Source organism: Accipiter gentilis, chromosome 20 (genome assembly GCF_929443795.1).
Source record: "Accipiter gentilis chromosome 20, bAccGen1.1, whole genome shotgun sequence".
NCBI lineage: Eukaryota > Metazoa > Chordata > Aves > Accipitriformes > Accipitridae > Astur > Astur gentilis.
Genome location: NC_064899.1, coordinates 20,135,567 through 20,157,304, shown reverse-complemented (window position 1 = coordinate 20,157,304; position 21,738 = coordinate 20,135,567). Strand labels below are relative to the sequence as shown.

General features: G+C 46.7%; 1 protein-coding gene and 1 long non-coding RNA gene across 5 annotated transcripts in view; one reads left to right on the top strand and one right to left on the bottom strand.

Annotated features, from left to right (window-relative positions):
* LOC126048641 (uncharacterized) overlaps positions 1–9,002 on the bottom strand; it is a 28,370-nt gene extending 19,368 nt beyond the window's left edge. Inside the window, exons 1-4 of one of the 2 annotated variants that reach the window (XR_007508932.1) lie at positions 6,306–9,002; positions 5,999–6,108; positions 5,358–5,565; positions 4,080–4,243 (exon numbers count right to left, since the gene is read on the bottom strand). This is a non-coding gene — a long non-coding RNA (uncharacterized LOC126048641). Of the gene's footprint in view, positions 1–4,079; positions 4,244–5,357; positions 5,566–5,998 lie in introns of both variants that reach the window. The other variant, XR_007508931.1, reaches the window with a different exon arrangement.
* A 6,805-nt stretch (positions 9,003–15,807) lies between these two features.
* JARID2 (jumonji and AT-rich interaction domain containing 2) overlaps positions 15,808–21,738 on the top strand; it is a 225,212-nt gene continuing 219,281 nt past the window's right edge. For 2 of the 3 annotated variants that reach the window (XM_049823873.1, XM_049823872.1), the window contains exon 1: positions 15,810–16,842. In XM_049823873.1, the coding sequence (XP_049679830.1) occupies positions 16,798–16,842 (45 nt within the window). In that variant the 5' untranslated portion in view covers positions 15,810–16,797. Of the gene's footprint in view, positions 16,843–21,738 lie in introns of all 3 variants that reach the window. The other variant, XM_049823874.1, reaches the window with a different exon arrangement.

Genomic DNA, 21,738 nt, shown 5'->3' with positions numbered 1-21,738 from the left:
ATATCTCATGGCTTGCAAAAAAAGGATGGGACAGGCTGCCAGGGGGAGGGATGGAAGCAAAAGAAACATCTTTTAAGCCTATGTTGAATTAACTTGTTTTACAGAACAACGACAGCAAACTTTTAGGTCTTTTAAATGTGTTCGGAGAATCCTTCTATAATTTATTTTAGACTGCAGACAAATACTCTCTTTGGATCAGCTGTGCTATAGGGAGAGATTACTATCGCAATGCCCCTCCTCCTGCCTGGGGGAATTGTCCCCTCAAATCTCCCAGCGATGCTCATGTGCGTACTCCAAATGAGACCGTGGTTCCATGACAGTCTAATCCGATCTAAACTGGGGCTGCCGCAGTCCCTCCACCCCCGGCTGCTGCCCTTTCCCGTGCCAGCAAGGATGCTTGTCTAGTCCCACATTGAACTGGTTCAGAAAAGACAGAACTAAATTGAAAAACCATAACACTTCAGTTCAGCTCCCTGTGGAGTCAAACAAGCACCAGCGCTGGTGCAAGAGATGGGGTGGGGATATTCATGATGCAAAGCCAGGCTGCAACAGCTCTGGTTTGGATCAGCTTAACCCATCTTGGAACCGCGCTACAGGCTGGGCTAGCCAACGCCTGCTATTTAAACTGCTTGTGCTGATCTAGCTCTTTCTGCCTAGCTCAAGTTTGAGAGTGGTCCTAAAAAAAAGCTTCCTCATCAGATAGAAGGGGTGGGCAGCCTCCCCTTGATATCAGTAGCCCTTTCCTCAGACACACCTGAACACAGGGTTTTGTGGAAATGGCCTCATGTGATTCGCGAAGCCAACAGGGAGTTTCTCCATTCTTGTGGCAGGACAGGCATTGATGAGCAGTCCTACACATTGAGCTGGGGGAAGCTCCCTCTCAGGGGCAAAGCCAAGCTGCCAAGCACCCCACAACAGCCAGGGCACTCTGGGAAGCTGTGATGAACTACCAGGATCCAAGCCCAATGTGACAGATTATTTGAACCTAAAGAGATGTCAAGGAAAGATAGTAAAGGAAGGGACACATCTATCTGGACTGGAAATTGAAATAATTTCTCGCCCTTTCCTGAAGTTTATCAGGTTTTTCATCAGATCCTGAGTAGGTTTGGTACTTGCTGACTTGTTTGCACACATCACATCTGATGTGTGCATGCTGGCACAAAGATGGAGAGGAACACACAATATCAAACAGCTAACATGTAATTAAGAGAGTTTTACTACCTCCAAAGGTCTCCTGCTTCTTTCCAGTAGTAGCTGTGGAATAGTTTAGAGCCAAAACTCTTGAGGGCAAAATCAAGGATATGCAAATTAGCCACTAGACAGGGAGAACATCCCACAAGATATACCTTGTGTCTTTACTTGAAAGGTGGGTTTAATTACCAGGTCTTCCACAGTCTTCCTGTACCACCTTAGTTCCACAAGTATTTAGCTCTGCTGGACCCACATACATCTGTGAAGAGTACATTCTGCAAAGTATTACGATGATAGACACATTAGGAACCTGAGATGCTCAGACAGCAGAGTGATGAGGACTATATAAAGCAATCGAGAAAAAAAACAACCCGTAAGTTCAAGGAATGAGAGAGGAAAGACTGGATTCACTGGAAAAAGCACTTGAACTTCTGAGGAAACAAAGGGAGAAACCAGTTAAGTTAGAAGAAAACCCTGAAGCCACCTTTTAAATGCCAGGCTTAGTACTGGGAAGCATGTCTATACCTACAAGTTCCCAGCCTGTGACATTTCACTTAGAGCAGCACATCTGAATGGTTGAGTGATGTGGCTTGGGAAAGGAGCAGGAGTAACATTGCTCAGGTTTGAAATTGTGTGAGGCAGGGAAATATCTTAATAGCTTGAAACTACTGCAACATTTGCTGGGTGGGGAGGGAAGCAAATTGAAAACATTTATATAGGGAAGAGAAGGAGAAGGAAGAGAGAAAGATGTAGTCAGGGGTAAGTTCAGTAAAGCAAAATGTCTAACCTATATGCTTGGAGAACTGCTTACTAGAGTGAAGACAACACTAGAACTAAAATTACTTTTTTTTTAAATAAGTAAAAAACTGTTCAGCTTATTGTCAAACAGCCAGCTGTTTATTGCCAATTGCTTTATTGTCAGGTGCCAATTTTTACCCTAAATGTCTTTGGGTTGAGACCACTGCCCTGTTCAGGGGGTAATCCAGTGGCCAGCACAGAACTGCCCCTTAGGTGCACTTACTTCATTTGTAACATAATGGAGATTTGCAGGCTCTGTTATAAGGAGAATGCTCCAAACAGTATTAATACTCAAGTCAAGAATGTTATCTGTTTCACCACCACTCCCCACTCCACCCCACCTCCCCCCAAAAAAGTGGATTGAGTTCTGCTTTTTCACTGATTCTCTGAAGAAATATATTCTCTGCCAGTTGCAGATGTGTTCTATTTTTTCCCTACATCAGAGCTTCTGAATCACTCTTAATAATAGGCAAAGGCTATTCATACCAAATGGGGAAGTTCTCACACACTACAATGATAAAGCATTTCATCCATTTGCAAAAAAAAACCAAAAAAAAACACTACCCACAGAACTGCAACATCACATCATCTGTGCTTTGCTGAATGTTCACAGAACAACACTGGAAGTCATTGAAGTGTCAGATAGTGATTTCATCATGTGTCAGGCCTCCCACTAATAAATGATTCATCTTTCTCAGTACTGACACCTCAAAGAATTAAGGAGGAGAAAAAAAAATTCATAAACTTTAAAGTGAGAAGTACTCTACTGATATTATACTTCCCAAGTAAACAGAAGCTTATGCACACACTAAGAATGTGTTTAGAATTTAACCTTCCATTTATCTGAAGTGTACTTTTAAGTTTTAAAAGTGAATCCATTACAGAAAAAAAGGTATCATGGAATTCCATGTGTGTTATATCATTATAATACACAGAGGTAAATTGCTCAATTTACAAATATGAGATTTCGCACACCCCACCCCCCCACTTTTGTGAACTGAAACTGGAATTGGGAAGAAATCTTTTCTGGTTTACTTAGCAGTGATTAACAGTATGTTAGTGACAATAAGCCTGCCCCAACCTCTGAGTACTGATTACAGTTGTAAAAGTAAATCTAGCTCCTCTTGAAGGTGATGAGTGGCTTACAATTGACTCTAATGGAAGTGGGACTGGAGGGAAATTTGTCATTTTTATAGGAATTTACATAATTGTTCTTTGATGCTTCATAAAGCCAGAACATCTTCCATTGATGACAGTAGCTCTACTGGATGAACAGGACTAACTAGTAATCCAAACTTACTTCTCCCAGAAGGTATGAACTTAAAAACAGACCCAAACCAGGCAATGTACTTAGCAAATGCTACCATTTTTGCTTGGTTTGCTAGGACACTGAAGTTTGTGTAGTCACAGACCGCATTTCTAGTTAATTTTTTTTCTATTTCAACAAAATCCAGTAAAGATACAGAGGTCTCAAATTCCTGCATTCTTTGTAAAAAATAAATAGCTGGGAGAAGAGATTCTATATGTGTCCTAAGTGTAAAAAAAAAAAAAAAAAAAAAGCTGCAACGTGAATTTAAACTTTATGAAACATTAAAGAATCCACATGGGAGAGACCTAACAAATGACCCCACTGTAGGAAAAAAAGAGACAATTGTAATTCACTATGAAACCATGAGACATCGACCTATGAAAAACCAGGCTTTGCTGGTTCTGCCACTAAAGGAGCTCCTTTGGCTGTAGGAGGGGTTTTTTTTCTCATCAAAACAGCATCCATTATAAACAAAACACTTCAATCAGTAGACTCAAAGCTGGGATACAGAATTTATCACACTTGATTCCTCTCCTGGAGCGGGGAAAAGAATTATGTGAAGATGATAAAGTTTGGACTTGGAGACCCATTCTCAGCAGAAATAATTAGGATGGTAGGAAAACTGCTGGGGCTAGAAAAAAGCCACAAGCCCTGAGGTCTCATGTCCTAAGCAGGTACTTACTTCTTTGGCTCACTCTGCATATGTATACCAGAGATACCAACATGGAGTACTTAAAAACAGTAATATACAAAAGCAAATTGTTCTTTGCTGTTCCCCCACCTCTTGTTTTGGTAGAATTAATTTGGGCATCCTGGGTAAAGATGATGTCCAGTTTCTCCATCAGTTTGATTTAGCATGACCTCTTCACTGTCAGCAGAGGAATGTAAAAGACAGCAATGAACATTTGTATGAAGAAAAATTTACATGGCTGTGGGGCAGGATGCCTGGATGATCAAAAAGAAAAGAAAATATTAAATACTTAAAACACTTCACCATGAAATCACCTTCTCCCCCCCCCCAACTCCCATGTTAAATCAGGTAGAAAAGTGTGATAATATTAAGGCTTAATCCAATTTAAATAAATTATTTTCTTGTAAATGTTAAAACAATCATTACATGCATCATTTACCCCCTCCTCTGCCCATAGTCTTAAATTATGCTCCATTATATCCAGATGGAAAAAATATGCAGAAATGTTTCTTAAACATCAGAAATTTTGTTTTTGATTATATTCAGAGGTAAAAGTCATTAAGGAGTCATTCAGAGGCAAAAGTCCTAGCAAAAAAAAAAAAAATAAAAAAATCTTAGAAAGCATTATGGGATTTTGTGTAGCAAACTTAATTAAGAAATTTCTTTGCTAGGTTACCAACAATGTTTTATTACAAGCTTCAGGTATAAGATCGTTATGGTTCTCTGTCGCGCTTGGCAGCAAAGAACGAACACATGCAAAGAACAGTCTTGTTCTTACAATTAATTACAAATGTACAAATGAGTGATATATCAGACCCTGTCTACACTGCATAGTCATGCATTTATAACCACTTCACCATACACAGTTATTAAAAAGCATGCTTTACATCTACAGTAGCTTGATACCACATCACAGCCACAGGTAGTTATGTTTATTCATGCACAACTACCACCAGCCAGAACTACATGTATGTGTCAGTGCATTTTAGCAAAATCCGCATCAAATAACCAGTAGTGCAGGTCTCTTCAGATAGCTTTTTCTTTAAGTGGGCAGACTGGACCCAAGATAGGAAAAGGCAAGCCAGAAACCCATGGGTGGCAAAGGGCAGGTGGTGACAGACAGCAGTCTTCAGCCACTGGCCATTCTCAGTCAGTTGATGTGGTGACAATCGTCCAACACAGAATTGCTTAGCAACCCATCCTGTTTATCTTGCACATCCTTACTGTCCCAAAACACATCTGCCACAGAAGGGGTGAGGAATTCTCTCTCCACCATCAACACAAATGGCTGAGGAGGAGACACCTGAACCCCGGGCACTGTGAAGTCCCTGGCTGATGGTGGACCCTGCAGTTGGTGGAGATTCCCACCTGCGATCTGAGGGTTGGCAATGGAAAAGCCCTGCAAGAACATTTCTTCAGCGTAGCAGCAAGCAGGACAATAAGCAATAGGACGCTGATGAATTCTTCTAAGTAGAGAAGTCCATCCTAAATCTTCCCCTCAGAAATCTCAGTTCATCCAGCTGGATCACAGCGAGCTGCCAAGTCTGGGTCTTCGGCAAGAGTGGAATACAGAGAGCTACAGAAAAAAGAACAGTTCAAAGGGTGTCTACTTCAAGACTGAGCCAAGTCACAAACCAAGCAGAAATCCCTGCTATGGCTACAAGGACACTGGCACCTACACACATTCGTCCCTGTAGACACAGGCCTAACTACACATTGCTCAAGGCTTATAACACTGATCTCACAAGCATAATTTAAAAATCACCACTCGGCTACCCGCACCCCAGGCCAGCAAAGGATATTTTGTTTTAACCTCACGCCTTCAGTTCATGCTTCTCCCTAGGAACATTTGTTTCACTCAGCTGTCCAAAGCCAGTCCTAGCCATGAGACTGAATAACACCAGTCTCACTGAGAAGTGTTTCAACAAACACAAACCACTGCAGCTCTGAGCATGTAACTTGCCAGACAGTTTTCCTGGTTATAGAGGGAATTTCAGTCTTTGACTCACTGGTAAGTAAGTGTGTTCCCACGCTGTTTCCTCATCCACACAATTCCCTCATCCTGGACTGTTTGCTAAGAAAGCCCGAGATTATTTGTGTTACACTCCATGCAGGGAAACTACAACATACAAACATGTAATTATATAGTGATGAGATGCTCCAGTTCCAAAAAGCCACAAATTCTAAACAAGATTATCTTGGTTTTAAAATTCATTTTCCCTGGTTCACAAGATGAGCCATCTCATGGCCTGGATAGGCAAGATGACATATTATGGTTTATGTTACAAATACGTAAATTACCAGGCACGAACTTACTAGAAAGGGCTACTAGGACTGTTGCCCTCACTTTTCATGACAGCTGCAGGCATCATGTTCTCCTGTCAACTGATGGGAGAATGGTATAGGAACTCAATATGACAAGCATTATGTTTAATTTACAGGCAACACTGGCAGTTTTAAAACTTTTTAATTAACGAACACAACTGACTGGGTACATGTATGCTGCAAAGCTGGCTAAACCGCCTTGGGTACTAGAGCCAGGCTTGGATTTCTGCCCTAATTTAGCAGAGAAATAATCTAAGGGCAAAAAATCATACTTTTCAGTGGGATAAATGAGCACATCCAGACCCCTCTACATCAGCTAGACTGCCAAAGGTACTCAAATTGGCTTGTTCAAAGCTAGCTTGCGTGCCCCTGCAGCCTGCAATATAGATTTAACCTTTGTTTTTTGGAGATGCCACAGGCGGAGCGACTCCCACCTCACCATCCTGCCTGTAGAGCCGTGGGGAGCCATCACTACAGCAGATCTGGCAGAGCTCAGCTGGAAGAGGGAGGAGAGGAGATGCTGGGACACCACCCATGAGGCCTGCAGAGCTGCATGTGTACTTCTGATTCTGGGGAAGCAATAACCTGATCAGTGCCCTACCCTGCTCTCTTGGCAATACACAGGCTTCAAAAAACATGTTTCTATTGTGACCAGCATTTGCTTTAATAAACAAACTTTAATAAAACAAACAATTAAAAAAAAAGCCAGATCCTCTCACATAGCATTCCCTGCAAACCAATTACAAAGAACCACTCTCGTGGGCCAGCAAGCAATCTCTTCCCAGGCCAGGCACCAAGCAGGAACGGAGCCTGCCGTGGCTGCTGGGCAGGAAGGGTTGGGACCACCGGGCCTTTGAAATAAAACACACAGCTTGTTTGGCAGATAGCTATTTCTTCATGGACTGGTCAGCTGGAGGCATCGCGGAAGCTGGCTGGTGACTTGAGCAAGCGCATTGCTTCCCTGGTGTGTTGTGTCCACATCAGTGAAGAAGGCAAATCTTAAGCTGTACCCAAATCCCTTAAGAATTATAATGACATGACTGACACTTGGTTGGGCCATCCTTTCTCTGTTGTGGCTGATACTTTAAACCTAATTCAGTTTTTGCCACGACTCACTCATGCACAGTATCCTTAAGCTACAAACACTCAAGGACAATAATTCAGCTCTATTATCCATATTCCCTGGGCTTGCATTTCATAAACTATAAGCACACTCAAGAAAGAACAATTCCTAAAATAGCCAGGCACGTACATTTCCACCCTCTCTTCAGGAAAGCAGTTCAAAAACATAGGTCCTACAGGTCCTTGTAACACTTAAAATTGCTAACCCGAACCTCTTGATGGCAGCAGGCGGTATCTTCAGAAACCGCTGGGGTTTTATCTTAGCCTCTCACTCCAAGCTACTACATACCATCAACCATGTTTATATAGGCACTGCAGTGACAGAAGACATAGCATGAACCAAGCAGAGCACAAATTCTGGTTCATATCAGCAGAAGACTTTGAAACTGCACATCCAAAGCCAGCACATATTATAAATTCAATAAAAGCAGAGACCACCACTGGAGTTATTATAACTGCATATCACAAACAAGAAATAAACATATCCATGTTTTCAGGCAACAAAAGCTATTATTAAGAACAAGCAAGTTGTACTTTATTTCCTACACTCTGCTCTTTGCTTAATATTTCAGGGTCTCAACTCTGTGCGGTACTGGGGTACCTCAAAACCTGGTCAAAAATCAAAAGGAGCTGAGAGCATCCAGCACACTACAGGATCAGGCCTTATCTATGCTGTTACTAAACACCAAATTGCCTGATGAGCTTCCTTATGACTACAACAATAATTTGCTGTTTCCGTCCTGCCAGTAGGAGCCACCACTATGTGTGTGTTACTTGATTACTTATAAACATGACCTTTTATTAAAAACACAGCCTCCACTGTGCTCAAAATTAATTCTACTTGGCTGTAATACAAATGATGTTTCAAATGTGTGAAATTTATGGTCAGTTACAAGGCAAAATGATGGCTAAACTTTGGCTAGTAAATTGGACGCCAGCAGCGCTGCCCCTGCCAGCACTGGAGCTGAGCTTGAAGCCTGATTCACCACTTTTCCACACTACTCATCAGCTGGAACCAGCTCTGGGCAACTGAGCTGGGTTTTTTTCCAACAGGAAAACTGAGTGTGTCCTGTGCTTGAGAGGAGCATCGTTACTGCCTATAAAGATGGGTTCCAGCATGCTACATCTCATCTCAGAGCCATATGTACTCTTTGCAAATTAAGCCACTGCAAATAAGACAACCTTATTTCTTTCCTAGAAAGGCCTCAATGTCACCTGCTGCTAAGGCAAATGGCCCTGGAAGAGAGGCTCTGCCCAGACTGAGCTGATGTGCAGACAGGAAAGGCAGACATGCAAATGACAGGTTTGTGGGATGGCACTGGCTGTACTGAGAGTTTCTAGAGCCTTCGGTCCACCCTGGCACGTAAAAACCTGTGCTACCTCTTCCCTTCCTCCCACCCAAATCACCAGACAACTTATACAGAGAAGCTAGCCCTTGTCCCTTTCTGACTACCTATTTTCTGCACCTTTCCCCAGTCCTTCTCCCTTCTCACAACCTCTTTGGCTCTCTCCACTCACTCCAGTCCCACCCTCCACCTTCCCCTCTCAATTCTTCCCCCCTTTCCTGTGCCCACTGCCAAGAACAAAATGCCAGCAAGGCAACTATCTTTTCTTTCCCTGCTCCAGCACTGCCCCATGCCTCTTTTGACCATGCTGGGCTCCCTTGGGTGCCATATCCCAGCCACTTATGCACATGCTGCAGTATATCGCACCAGTTTGGGCAGGCCTACCATCATATAAAGGGAAGGACAGAGGTGGCCACAAAGAAATCATCTCCTTGCCCATCTAGCCAACATTGTCCACTGATCACAACCTAGATTGCGCTGGTCCCACGAGCCTGATTTTCCCCGTGGTTCAAAGTAAGCATTACACTTTGTAAGGCTGGAAGGGGAAGAGAAGAGGGAGGAAGGAACATAAACTTTCAAATGGGCGAAGAGGAGGAAGAAAGGCGGGATGGAGCAATTATCTTGGTCCCCTCTTCCACCCACTAAGACACACTCCTGTTCCCTTTCTTCCACGTAGAGCTCTTATTTAAGTCTAAAAGCATCTTACTTCAATTTAATGAACTGGTTAAAATTACCAACTCAACTAAAATAGTTCACATTTATGCAAAATTTGCACTGAAACAAAAACCAGAAGTTCCTACCAACTTGATCATTCTCATTCAAGCTTGTGTGCCTCAAGGGTTACTGACCCACAGTCCTGTTTCTCAACAGATGCAGGGCAACTAAGCAAACTGCAGTAAATGCTGAACAATGTGGCAAGGACAAGCACCCTTACATTGCCAGCTGTAAAATGAAGTGAAACAAAATGCGAAGAAAAGAAAAGCTGACGTAGTATTGAATTCAGCAGAGAAAAGGCAGACAAAGAGCCAGATGAAGAGATACTGCTTTTTCTGCGGTGCTCGCACCAACAACGTCGTGACTGTCCACAAGCACTGTTTACATCAGTTCCATAAGCTGAAGGAATATTATAGCCCCCATTTTACAGACTGTAAACTGAGGTGGTCAGAAATTAAGATCTGAAAAGCCTCAAAGTACCTAAACCCCAATTCTTGCTAGTACTAAGCATTGCATATTCTTTGTATAGTCAAAGGATACAGCTTCCAGCAGCCTTTGGTGCAGATGCACATGTGTACTCCTAAGAGAATGCATAGAATGAGGAACACAATGCAACAGCTACAACAGGAACACTTTAGCAACCACAGACATATTTGTTTCCCCATCTCCTCTTCCACATTTTCAAGTGGGGGAACAAAGTATCCTGCACACTAGGAGATTTGGATCAAAGAGCTATGATGGTCACAAGTCACAACTCATCACCCACCTGACAACTCTAGCTATTTACGTACAAATTAGTAGTGCTGACCTGGCCACTATTAAAAGATTGATGTAAATGGCTTATCCAGCATCACACTCCTTGGCAGAGAATCAACTCCAAAGCAACATTCAGCTGCCTTAACAATGAGATTATGTCTTCCCTTCTTGCATTCACAGGAACACAGGAGGGTAAGAGTTCAACAGACAACGGTCTTCTTCAGCATGCACTCTAATTCATCCCCAGAGCAGACTTGTTTAATACACTGAATAAAACCTAATCATCCTGGGGGGGGACAGGGGGGGGACACGGGGGGGAGGTATGCAATCTATTTTAAGATTATTACAAAGCAATATATAGATGTATGGATGGAATTAAGATTGCATAAGCATTTCCCAATTCTGGCATTTTGTAACTTTTGAGTGCTTAACTTAGCCACTTTAATATCCTTTCACTCTGACCATCTGTGCAGTGTCTGTCTGCACGTGTATGTAAGGCTGCCTCAAGGATCCTGGAGATGCTAGGCACCACGTCTCAATTGCCGAGAGGACTTTAAATCACATGCATAAATCTACGTTGCACGAATCCAGCCTTATCGTGCATGTGATACAGAATCTGCTACACATGTAAAGCTTAACTGCATGATGGCAGCTGCTTGTTGGGAAACCCTTAGGCTCAGATGCAGAGACACCAGCTCACATGTACACTAGCTACTATGTTGCATGGTCAGTATGTTTGTATTTTATGTATATATTTAACAAATGTGTACTTCTATGCATATATTTAACAAGTAAAAAAGGTTGTGGGGAAGTGGCCAAACTGACTGCCAGCAACTGGCTACTCATCTCTCTATTTCCCCAAGGGAACAAATAAAAGGAAGTTCTACTTCCCTGTTCTGCAAGGGATTCATTCACAGCAGTAGCTGTTTTTTTCTCTTAGATATGTATTGTAATGCTATCTTTAATACTGTACTCCAATATTACAGTAACACACTATGGGAGTTTTAGGACCAATGCAAAACAATAAGGCAGAATATGAATACAGGAAGGATAGGGTTTTTAAAGTGTGACAGAAAAGAGGAGGGAAATTCAAATCAGGGGGATGGGGAAAGCAGAATGTCAGATCTAGACATCAACTCCAGCCAGTGGCAAGAACTAATCCGGAAAATTCAACACTCCGGGTAGCTATAGGCAGAGGCCCCTCTCTGACAGTCTCCACATTCTTCTTACAAGAAAGAGTCGGCTGCCTGTGGTAAAGTTCTATCTTCTCAAACACAAAACAAAATGTGCTATACACAAATGGTGTCATCATTTGTGGCACAGAAGGCTGCTCTGCAGGAATGGGTCTGGATTATACAGACCAGGGGATCTACTTTTATAGTTTCTTTACCTACTTATCAAGCTTCTAGGAAGCCATTCAAACCTCAAAAAACGAGAATTCCCATGCATTATGGTATCTCTACAGATTGCCAGCCTGATTCTAGGGCTAGAAGCAAGTTCTGTATCCCACAGCACAAAGCTACCAACCTCTCCTACCCTCATCCTTCCCACTGTACCAAAAATTTTGCCTTTATCCACACAAGAGATTAGATCGCAGAATTCAAAGTTGCATCCTTTTCAGATGCAGGAAACCTGTTCAATACTAGAGAACTTAATCTCGCATTTTCTTAGGCAGGCATAATTCAGGTAAATATGCCACAGTTGAGGAAAAGGTATCCAGAAGTTATTTTTATGAACTGGTAAGCAGCCATCTGTCCACAAACAATCACAGCCTGCCCCCAAGACAAGGCTCCTTTATGGCTGAACTTGCCTGGCATCATGCCCTTTGTTTGCTGACTGGTGAATTATGGCTCACAAATTCACCCCATGTTCCTTCTGACTTCCCCGTACTGTTTGTGCCTATTGTTTTATCTGTTTGACCAAAAAGAAGAAACAGCAACAAAAAAAACCTGAAATGGTTATGCTTTAGTTTATAGTAGATCCTGATTTTCCTTATGAACTATTTTTTTTTATTTATTTGTTTTGACCAGCAACCATACCAGGACCTTCCCCATTAACTTACCGAAAATCTTCCCCCAGAACTCTGAGGACACCACAAACCATTTTGCATACGCATCTGCCTTCCAAGTTTAAAAGTATCAAAAGCAGTAGTCCCTGATTAAAAAACAGAAGTGCAGTCTTACATAAGTCAACTATGATGAATGTTCTTTTCCTATAACCTCAAAGAGATTTTATCTGCCTTGAGATGTGAAGTAGGCAAGTATTATGAAAGCTTTCGTAGCTGGAGAGGTATCGCCAAGGTTCCTTCTTAACGAAGCTTCCTCTCACTTCTCACTGGAATCGTGTACTAGAAGATTATCTTATGTGCTAGAAAGTGACCATATTTCACCTCTTGCTCAGAGATAGCTGCACTTAGGATGTTTAGTATACACAAGTCCAAATGAACAATGTATAAAATGCATTATTCTCATGCAAAGAAATAGTCCACAGTATCATCACCCCCCAAAAAAAACCCACCAAAGCTTTTTGAACAATAGTATCGTATGTCAGACCACTGACCCTGTTCTGGCCTTTGCGAGTTGTTGGAAAGGTTGACTACAGACAGTAATTAATCTACTAATTGTAGAACACAAGTCCAGTTTGGGGGCTCCTTTGTAAATCTGTGTAATTCCTTGTAAAAGGTTTACATACAACGAAAAAATGAATGAGATGCAAACAAGGAAACTCTACCAGGCTAATGTTAGTCACTTCTCAAACAATTTCAAGGCACAATATAGTTGGAAGTGGCCAAGATGAAACTCACTATCAAATTAGAAAAAAAACATGTGATCAAATGTAATGGCAAACACTGACATCAGTAGCAGTGATACTAACTGCTATTGTATCAGCATTTAATTAATTTTGTAAACTAGTTCAGCTTCAGTACTTAAAAGGTCAGTCTCCAAAATGCACACAAGCTAGAACTGAAAGGCAAGATCCACCGCAGACACATGATACTCAGTACGTACATAATATAATGCTCTGTATAACAGGACACAAATGTAAATAGAGTCATGGACCTATGGAAAAGGTTTCTGCCACCCAGCCTCAAGAAGAAAATTCATTAGTTTGCACTGACAGTAAGCTCTTGTTCAACACATGGCACAAAAGCCAGTAGCAAACATAGCACCACTCAGGAAGTAATCTCAAAAGCGAGGGCGGGGGGGGGAAATAGTTGGTTTCACCAGCTTATGTTATTTCAAAAAAGCCAGGTAGGTTTCCTACAAGAACCTTTTGCTCAATTGTTGACTTAGAAATACATGAATGACTTTGTCTCTTCCGCCTTTCCAAAATGTCTCCTGGTAAGTCACAGATTCATCATTATTAATTGAAGAAAACCCGAGACAAAAGTGTTTTCTTCCAAGTATGTCCTAGACCTTCAAGCTACATAAACACCTTAATAAAAATAAGTGAGGGCAGAAAGTTAAACAGTCCTACAAGAAACGTGCATATTTCCAATTTAAAGGAACAAGAAGCTCTCTTCACACTTACACTTAGAAATACTGTATATTTCCCTACAAGAGGCCTAAAGAAAAGGCTTCAAAAGATTAACTCGATTATAAATAGTATTACCATAAAAGCTTGACGTTGAATGAAGCCAAGCACAGATAATTTTTTTCCCCAGTTTTTTTCTTAAACAAGACTAGGAAAAAAAACCCTTAAAATAATGAGTAGTAAGCATGAGGAAGTGAAGGGAGAACTAAGAAATTATGACACAACTTGATTTTTTCCATTTAGTGTCTCAAACATGATTCACATTCTATTTCTCAAGTGAGCACAGTGTTCTCCCTTCACCTATCTACCTAAGTGAGGAAGGATGGCCTTATGGTTAAGATGGAAGGCTAGGAACCAGCAAGTGAGGTTCTGGGAAGTTCTAGGTCTCCTGACTTGGAGCACAGCCACTCCACAGCCTTACATAAAAGCTTTTGCACCTACAGAGTGGAGGTAATACTCTCCAGAAGGGATGTGAATATATAAACTGCATCTGGAAGACAGGGTAAAGTCCCTAAAGCGTTACATAAATACATAAATAGAGATGTCACCTCGGTTTGCGGTGAGTTGTACAGAAAAGCACAAACGTCCACTGAGTGCAGTGATACCTCACCAGGGAGGTCATCAATTACTCCCCTTCCTCCCCGTCCCTAAAAGGGATGCAATCCACCATTAAAGAACTGTTGTGCTCGCTCTGAAGATGCACCTTCTGCTTTGCGCCCGGTTTCCTGCTTTTTTTAACTGGAAACAAAAAAACCCAAACAAACCCCCAAACCCTCGAGTATTTGAACTTCGGGGGTTTGCATTGACAGCAGGTTTCCACGTCCCACCAGCGCCCAGCTAGTTCAACGGGACTGCCCGCTGGGGATGGGGCAGGACGGCGCTGCCCCGGACCCGGCCCCGGCCCCCCTCGGCCCTTCTGCCTCTCGGGGAGGACGCCCGCCGCTCCCGGGCACCTAACTGCTGTGCTCTCCGCGGCGTGCCCTAGCTCCGGCAGAGCCGGGGATTTAAAAAACACACATCCACACAAAAAGGTTATTCTCCGGCGCGCCGGACCACCGGCCCGGCCCCGCCGCCCGGCTCCCGCGGGGGCAAGCTCAGCGCGGCGGCCGCTGAGGCGTTCCGGCGGGAGGAGGCGCGACCTCAGGATACCTTTTGGAGACACACCGAGCGAGCCTTGCACGACACAGCCCGGCAGCCTGTCCTGAGCTGACACCGCCCGCCCGCGGCCCCGCGGCCCAAGCCGGCCGCCTCCTCGGCGGAGCAGCCCACAGACACGAAGTTTCGTGCCGCCGTTGCCCGGCCCAACCCAGACGCATTAATCCCCGCGCTCTCCCGGCAGCCTCCCGCGGCGCCGGCCTGCCTCCCCGCTCCCTGTCAGCGGTTCCCAATAAACTTCCCCCCTCCTCCTCCTCCTCCTCCTCCTCCGGCCCGCCGTGCCATCCCCTCCCCCGGGCGGCGGCGGGCCTCGCCGCCACCTCCGCACCGGCACCCCGCAACGCCCAACCGCCCCTCACACAGCCAACACCCCCCCACCCCCACCCCCCGCCGGCCTCTACCACTGACGGCCGCGGGCGGGGAAACCAATGAGGAGGGGGAAACCAACGGAGAGAGGCGGGGGGGGGGAGGAGGGGGAGGAAAAGAAGAGCGTCGCGAAGGGGGATCCTCGCGCAGCAGCCAATCGGCGGCGGGCACGGGCGGGCGCGCGCGGTACGCCGGGAGGTGTAGTTCCCCGCCGTCGCCATTTTGTGGCGAGGGAACTACAACTTTCCCGCGAGCAAGGACAATTCTCGGCCCCTGCGCGGAGCCCCGCCGGCGAGGCCAGGTGCTGCCAGCGCGGTGGGCCTCGGTGCATGCCCGAGCCGGGGGAGGCGCGGCGGGCGCAGGGACGGAGGGGAAAGAGAGCCCTTGGCAGCCGGGAGGAGAGAGGCTGCTGCGGGGCGGGGAGGGGAGGGGGGGGGGGCAGGGCAGGGCAGGGCGACCGAGCGTGCTGCGCGGTGAGGGACCGTCGCCAAACTCCCCGCTCGGGTTGTGGCGTAGGGCTAGCGGCGACCTTGGCTGCTGGGTGGCCGCGCTTAAATGCCAAAAAAAAAGAGGTGGGAGGAGGGGTGGTGGGGGGAGAGAAGGGCAGCGTGTGACGCTTGACCCGCATGAAGTGTTTAGCGAGGCCTGTTGCATGCGTTGAACGCAGCGGGGGCCGGGCGTTACGTCTCCCGTCCCGGTTGGGAGTTAAGGCCAGGCCCTTAAGCGGTGTATGTATGTGTGTGTGTGTGCGTGTGCCCGTGTGTATATATATATATACACACACGCGCGCACACACACACGCAGACATATATATTTAAAAAAAAAAAAAAAAAAAAAAAAAAAAAGAGCCAGGTCCATTTAAAGTTGCTGCCGGAGAGCTGTTCTCATTGGTTAGGGGGGAGCTGGAGGAGCGGAGACACACACGGTGCGTGCAGCCCTCGCTGCCGCCGCCGCCGCCGCCGCCGCCGCTGCTGCCGCCGGAGCCGCCGCCGGAGCCGGAGCCGCCGCTGCTGGAGTTGTCTCTGCCGCTTTCCCTGCTGCAGCGGCACAAACGTGACTTCCAACGTTTTGATTATTTATCTTCTCCTTTCGGCCCCTTTCTTCCTCCAAGATGTAACTACAGCTCTGACACTAAGGACCTGCAGATCGCTTAGGTGGCTTGAGAAAGAGAAAAAGGGGATATCAAGGGCGTCGTTTTTTGTGTTTAGGGGGAAATTTTCCATTATAATGTTTCACTAAAGTGATTTTTTTTGTTTGTTTCCTTCGCATTCGTCTTTTTTTTTTTTTTTTTTTTTTTTTCGTCCCCCATTTCTCTCGGATTTATTGCTAGGAGAATCACATTGTGAGGAAAGAAAGTCGGATTACAAGATACCACTACAAACAACCCCCTCCCCCCAGGATTTTTTCGGTATTTTTTTTTTTTTTAAATTGTCGCGGCTTTAATTCATGAAGCAATTGTCCCCTTTTGCAATCAGAATTTGGATACCAGAATGAGCAAAGAAAGACCCAAGAGGAATATAATTCAAAAGAAATACGTAAGTGGTCATAACGTCTATCATTTGACTCCCAGTTTTAGGAAATGGCAGTGAATGTCAAGTTTATAGCTAATCCTGCAGCTATAAGGCTTTCGAAACAAACGCGATACCGAATTTTATTTTTCTGTGGCGTGGTGGGGGAGTTTTAGAGGCCCCTTTTGACGGGGAAACCTTCTATCCAGTTTGGTTATAAAACCAGATTCGCGTAGCGATTCCTCCAGCGAATAAATGTATTGACCTCAAATGACACAATCTAGTTTTAGATGAAAGGCGGGGAGCTCGGGGGGCTGCCGCGATAATGTCACGAAACTGCATTTTTCAGGCGGTCGTGTTAATATTGCGCTTTTGCATGCGAAAGGAGGTGATTTTTTTTTTTTTTTTTCCCCGTGCTCTGCCTGTGTGTGTGTGTATCCCCGTCTGGTGAAGCGGCGGCGGTGGCTGTTGGAAGCCCTTTAAGTTGAAACCGAGTGTGTCTGGTTATGGCGAGCTCGTTTCTCGCCCCACCACATCTCATCTCCCCCGGCTGAGGTCGGCTGCCGCTCTGCCGTGCGATGGGAACCCAAAGGCAGCCGGGGATCACGTTTCTCGGGATCGACTTCAATCATGGGCAAAATGGCTCGGTGCAGTTTTAAAAGAATTCGTTACGATGGCTCGAAAATTTGGGCTAATCCAGCGCAGCCCGGGCTGTATTTCTGCCTCTCTTTATTCAACCGCTTAACCAATCCCTTGTAATTGTCTAATCCTTTAAACATATAAATGTGGACGGATAGTTGGATTTTTGTTCGTGCTCCAGTTACGTTTTGATTGGCATAGGGGAGTTTTTCTTTACGTTTGGAAAAACTGAGGGGATTAGCCAAATATGCAGTAGAGCGAATAATGATTTTTATCTGCACGTTTAAAAAAAAATAAATTCTTCATTTTGGTGGGGGGTGGGGGGTGTCTATATAAATCCTCGCTTTCGGGTGTGTTTGATGCGAGGCTTTAAAAGTTGTAGTTTATATCGCGCCTGTCGTTCGTGCCGATTTTTTTTTTCAGCGAGGGGTGTTTCTTGGCAGGGAGGGTGACCTTCGGGACACTTACCCTCGCTATTATATAGATTTGGTAAAAAACTGCAGTTGACTCCAGCTGACTGCCGCTATCGATTGCCCGCCCCGCTGAAACGCAGCCCGGGGCGGGGGGGGGGGGGGGGGGGGAAGCTGCGCGCTATTTTGGAGCTGGGTCTCCCCCCCCCCCCCCCCCCCCCGAAATTTCCGAATTAAAATACATCCGCATTGCAGAGGAGCGGGGAGCCCGGGGCCGGCGAGTTTAAAGTATTGCATCGAAACGGGAACGGCGGGTGGAAAGTCTGGCGAAACACGCGAGGCGTCCACGTTTCCCAGGCAGGCAGACAAAAGCGGGGCGGGGGGGGGGGGGGGGGGAAGAGGAAACGGCGGTGTTAATAATTAAGAAAGGGGGAAAAGGGGGGGGGGGGGTGGGGGTCGTCCCGGGCCCGCGGGGGCGAACAATGCGGCGCCGCTCCCACACCGCCGGGCAGGGGGTGAGCGCGGCTCCCGCCGGCCCCGGGGGGAAGGTAGGAGGGACGGCGGCGGGGGGGGGGTGGGCGGACAACGTGCCCCGTGCTCCCCGGTTGCAACTTCGCGGCGGCGCCTTTTTTTTTTTTTTTTCTTAAATAATCTCCCCCTTCTATCTCCCCCTCCCCCTTTTTTTTTTTTTTTTTAAATTTTCGGCAGGGGGCGCGGGCGGCGGTGCCGCCGGGGCGCGCTGCGCTGGCGGCGGCGGCAGCAACAGGTTGCCGGGGCTGTGACGGGAGCCCGCGGGCCGCCGGCCACGCCGCCGCCCGGCCAGGTTCGCCCTGCTCCCGTGACGTCACAAAGGGAAGGGCCTGCGCGCCGTGGAATCTTCGTCGCTTCGCCTCTTTCCCCCCCCCCTCCGCCCCTGGCGTGACGTCAGAGCCGAGGCGGGCCGGCGGAGACGGGGGTGGGGGGAGGCCCCGGGGCAGCGTTCGGAGGCGCTGCGGGGGAGGGGAGGGGGCGGCCCGGCCCCGCCCGGCCCCGGGCCCAGGTGAGCAGGTGTGGGGCCGCCCAGGCCCGGCCCTGCCGGTTTATGAGGTGGGGAGGTTGGTTCTAACCGCCGCCCCGCGCGGAGGGGAGGGCCGGTCACGTCGCCCCGCGGTGGGCGGGAGGCGTGGGGACGCGGCGTGGCGACACGCGTGGCACGTTTCCTCCTGCCCGTGACCTTCGGGCGCTGCGGCAGCTCGGCGGAGCACGCCGGGTCGCGGCCGCCTCCTTCTCCTCCTCCTCCTCCTCCTCCTTCTTCCTCCCCGCCGGTGCCAGCCGGGCCTTTTGTTGTCCGCCTGCGAGGCTGCAGGTGCGATCGCCCGCCCCCCGGGTCGGGGCCGGAACCGCCTGCCGGCCTCCGCCGGGACCCCTCGTCCCGGGTCGGGGGACGTTAAGCCTCCCCTCCCCCCCCTCCCCCGTCAGGCTCGGTCCCACCGCTGACACTCCGCGCCCCTGGAGCAGGCCTCCGGCCCGGGCACCGCCGCAGGTGACCCGGGAGAGGCCGAGTCAGGCCTCGCCTCACCGGGAGCCCGCAGAGCGGCAGAGCCGGGCCGCAGCGGAACAATGGTCCGCCGAGCGTCGGGCCCCGCTGCGCGACCGCGGGGCCCTCGGTGCTCTTCAGCCCTGACGTGAAGGGGCTGCACCAGGGGTGACGGCCCACCGTGAGGAGCGAGGGTCCAGCCGAGTCCCCCCGTCTCCCCCCACAGCTGCACGGGTACCGAGCTGCCGCTTCGGTGGCCCCCTGCTCCTCATACGGCCGCGGGTTGTCATATCGGGGGCGAAAGCTTGTTTAGGTTGATGCTTTTCGGCGTTTGCGGAATGAATTCTGGAAACAAAAAGGTGGTGAGAACAATGGAGTAAAAGCCTGCGTGTTGCGGGCTGCCATCACGGGTCTTGGCTCCCTGCTCTGTAAGTGGTTGCAATTAAAAGTTCTCTTAAACTTTGAGAGCGTTATCTTTTGCGACTGATAAGCCAGGAATGAGGAAATCTGTGTATGCATCTTTTTTTTTTCTGCACTTTAAAAAAGCTATCACTTAATTTTTAAAAGAACTATGGCTGACTCATACAAATCTTTCTTCTCACTTTACCCTCCTCCTTCTCAAACATCTTTACATATCAAATATTGCCTTTTGGCTCAGGCCTCAGAAAACTGACAGCTTTGTAGGGCATCAGCCGAGAAGCCAGACTGCGTTCAGTATGCGCTCAGAATTAATAGTTCTTAAATGAAGAGCTTTGAAGTCTTAAGCATAATTTCACAGGTGCATTTTTCTGCCCGTTTTTGTGATGCTAAGTAGCAAATCTTCTGTTCTTGCTGGCTTAGGTCTCGGAGTATCAGACCTGGATTACTGTCTTAAAATACCTGCACAGTTCTGCCATGGTAGCAGATGGCAAAATATAATTCAGGAGTAATGTCACTACTGTCTCCTCATGTGATTTGTTTCCTTGTCCTTGCAGAAGGAAAAGTGCTGTAGTCTGCCGTGAGGTGACATGCTTCACCTGTGGACAGCCTGGTAAGCCCCTCAGGCAGAGGGCCAGCAAGGCCTGTCCAGGATTAACATGCTGCAGACATCCGAGAGCTCCAGCGAGTGCTGCAGCCTTTGAAATGATACTCTCCGCTTGGGCGTGCTTGAAGCCTGCTCAGGGAGTTTTGGGGGTGAAGGTGACTGTGCAGCAGCACCACCTCTTGCGAGTAAGGGACGTTGGGGTGCAGGGGCCTGGCCCTGGGCACCCCAAGGCTTCAGCCCACCCCTCCTGCCCTGCTTTTTTTTTTCTGTGGGAGTTTCCTCGTCTCCCTCCCCCAGGCCCACAACTGACAGCGTGCTTTAAGTTTGACCACTTCCTACAAGAAATAATGTAAATACACCGGTGGCAGCAGAGGTAGTATTCAGTGTACATTGCATCTCATTTCAGCTAACCTTCTGAAGTTCTCTTGTTCTGCGTCTTTTTCAGGCCTGCAGTAACAATTCCAGCAGCATAACATGCTCAACTCTTACTTTTTTTTTCCCCCCCATACATATAACTTCAGCTAATGTTGTAAGGATGCTAGCTGCACTTGAGATCTGAGTTTGGGTTCCTCTTAACCTCCTCCTGGTCTCTTGAGATTACAACATTATGTTGTAAGTGGCTATAGGATAGCATGTAAGTAGAAACTAGTAATTGAAATACTTTTTTTTTTTTTTTAAAGGAATATTTACTTTTTGCTATCAGCAAATGCTTTGCCGTGAGATACTAATGGACTCCTGCTTGCTCTGATGGACTGTGAGCCAGCAGTCAGTGTAAGATGCTGTCCAGAGTGAATTATAATGAATCAAGGCCCTGTGAAGAGTTTCTAATGTTCATTAAGCACTTTCACCATCTCTTATGAGGTCTGCTAAGCCAGTATTAAAAATATATTACCCCTTCCTTTTCTGTAGATGTAAAATAACAGCTAATGTTATGCATATGCTAAAGTGTGGTATAAACGTCAGCTGATGCTGTAAAGCAGTAGCATTCCCTCCATTTTATTGTTTGATGAAACAGAAAGAAGTCTAAATTACTTGCCTGAAGCTACATACTGTAACGGTGGCAGAGACGGAACTAATCCGTATTTCTGCAGCCTTGTCCAATATTCTATCCTGCAGCTTACAGGCTCTCGCTACGAGGCACAGCATCTGCTGTACAGGGACTACTTTACGCAGTTCAAACTTTCTTAAAGATTTCCTCCCTCCCCAGTTATAGTCTGGACTGTTAGATTAATGCTATACTTTTAACATCATAATAATATTTTAAGAGGCATTTTGGTATGGATACTTGATTTGTTTTGAGTGATGATCATACCCTGCAGCTGATAAGAGACCAG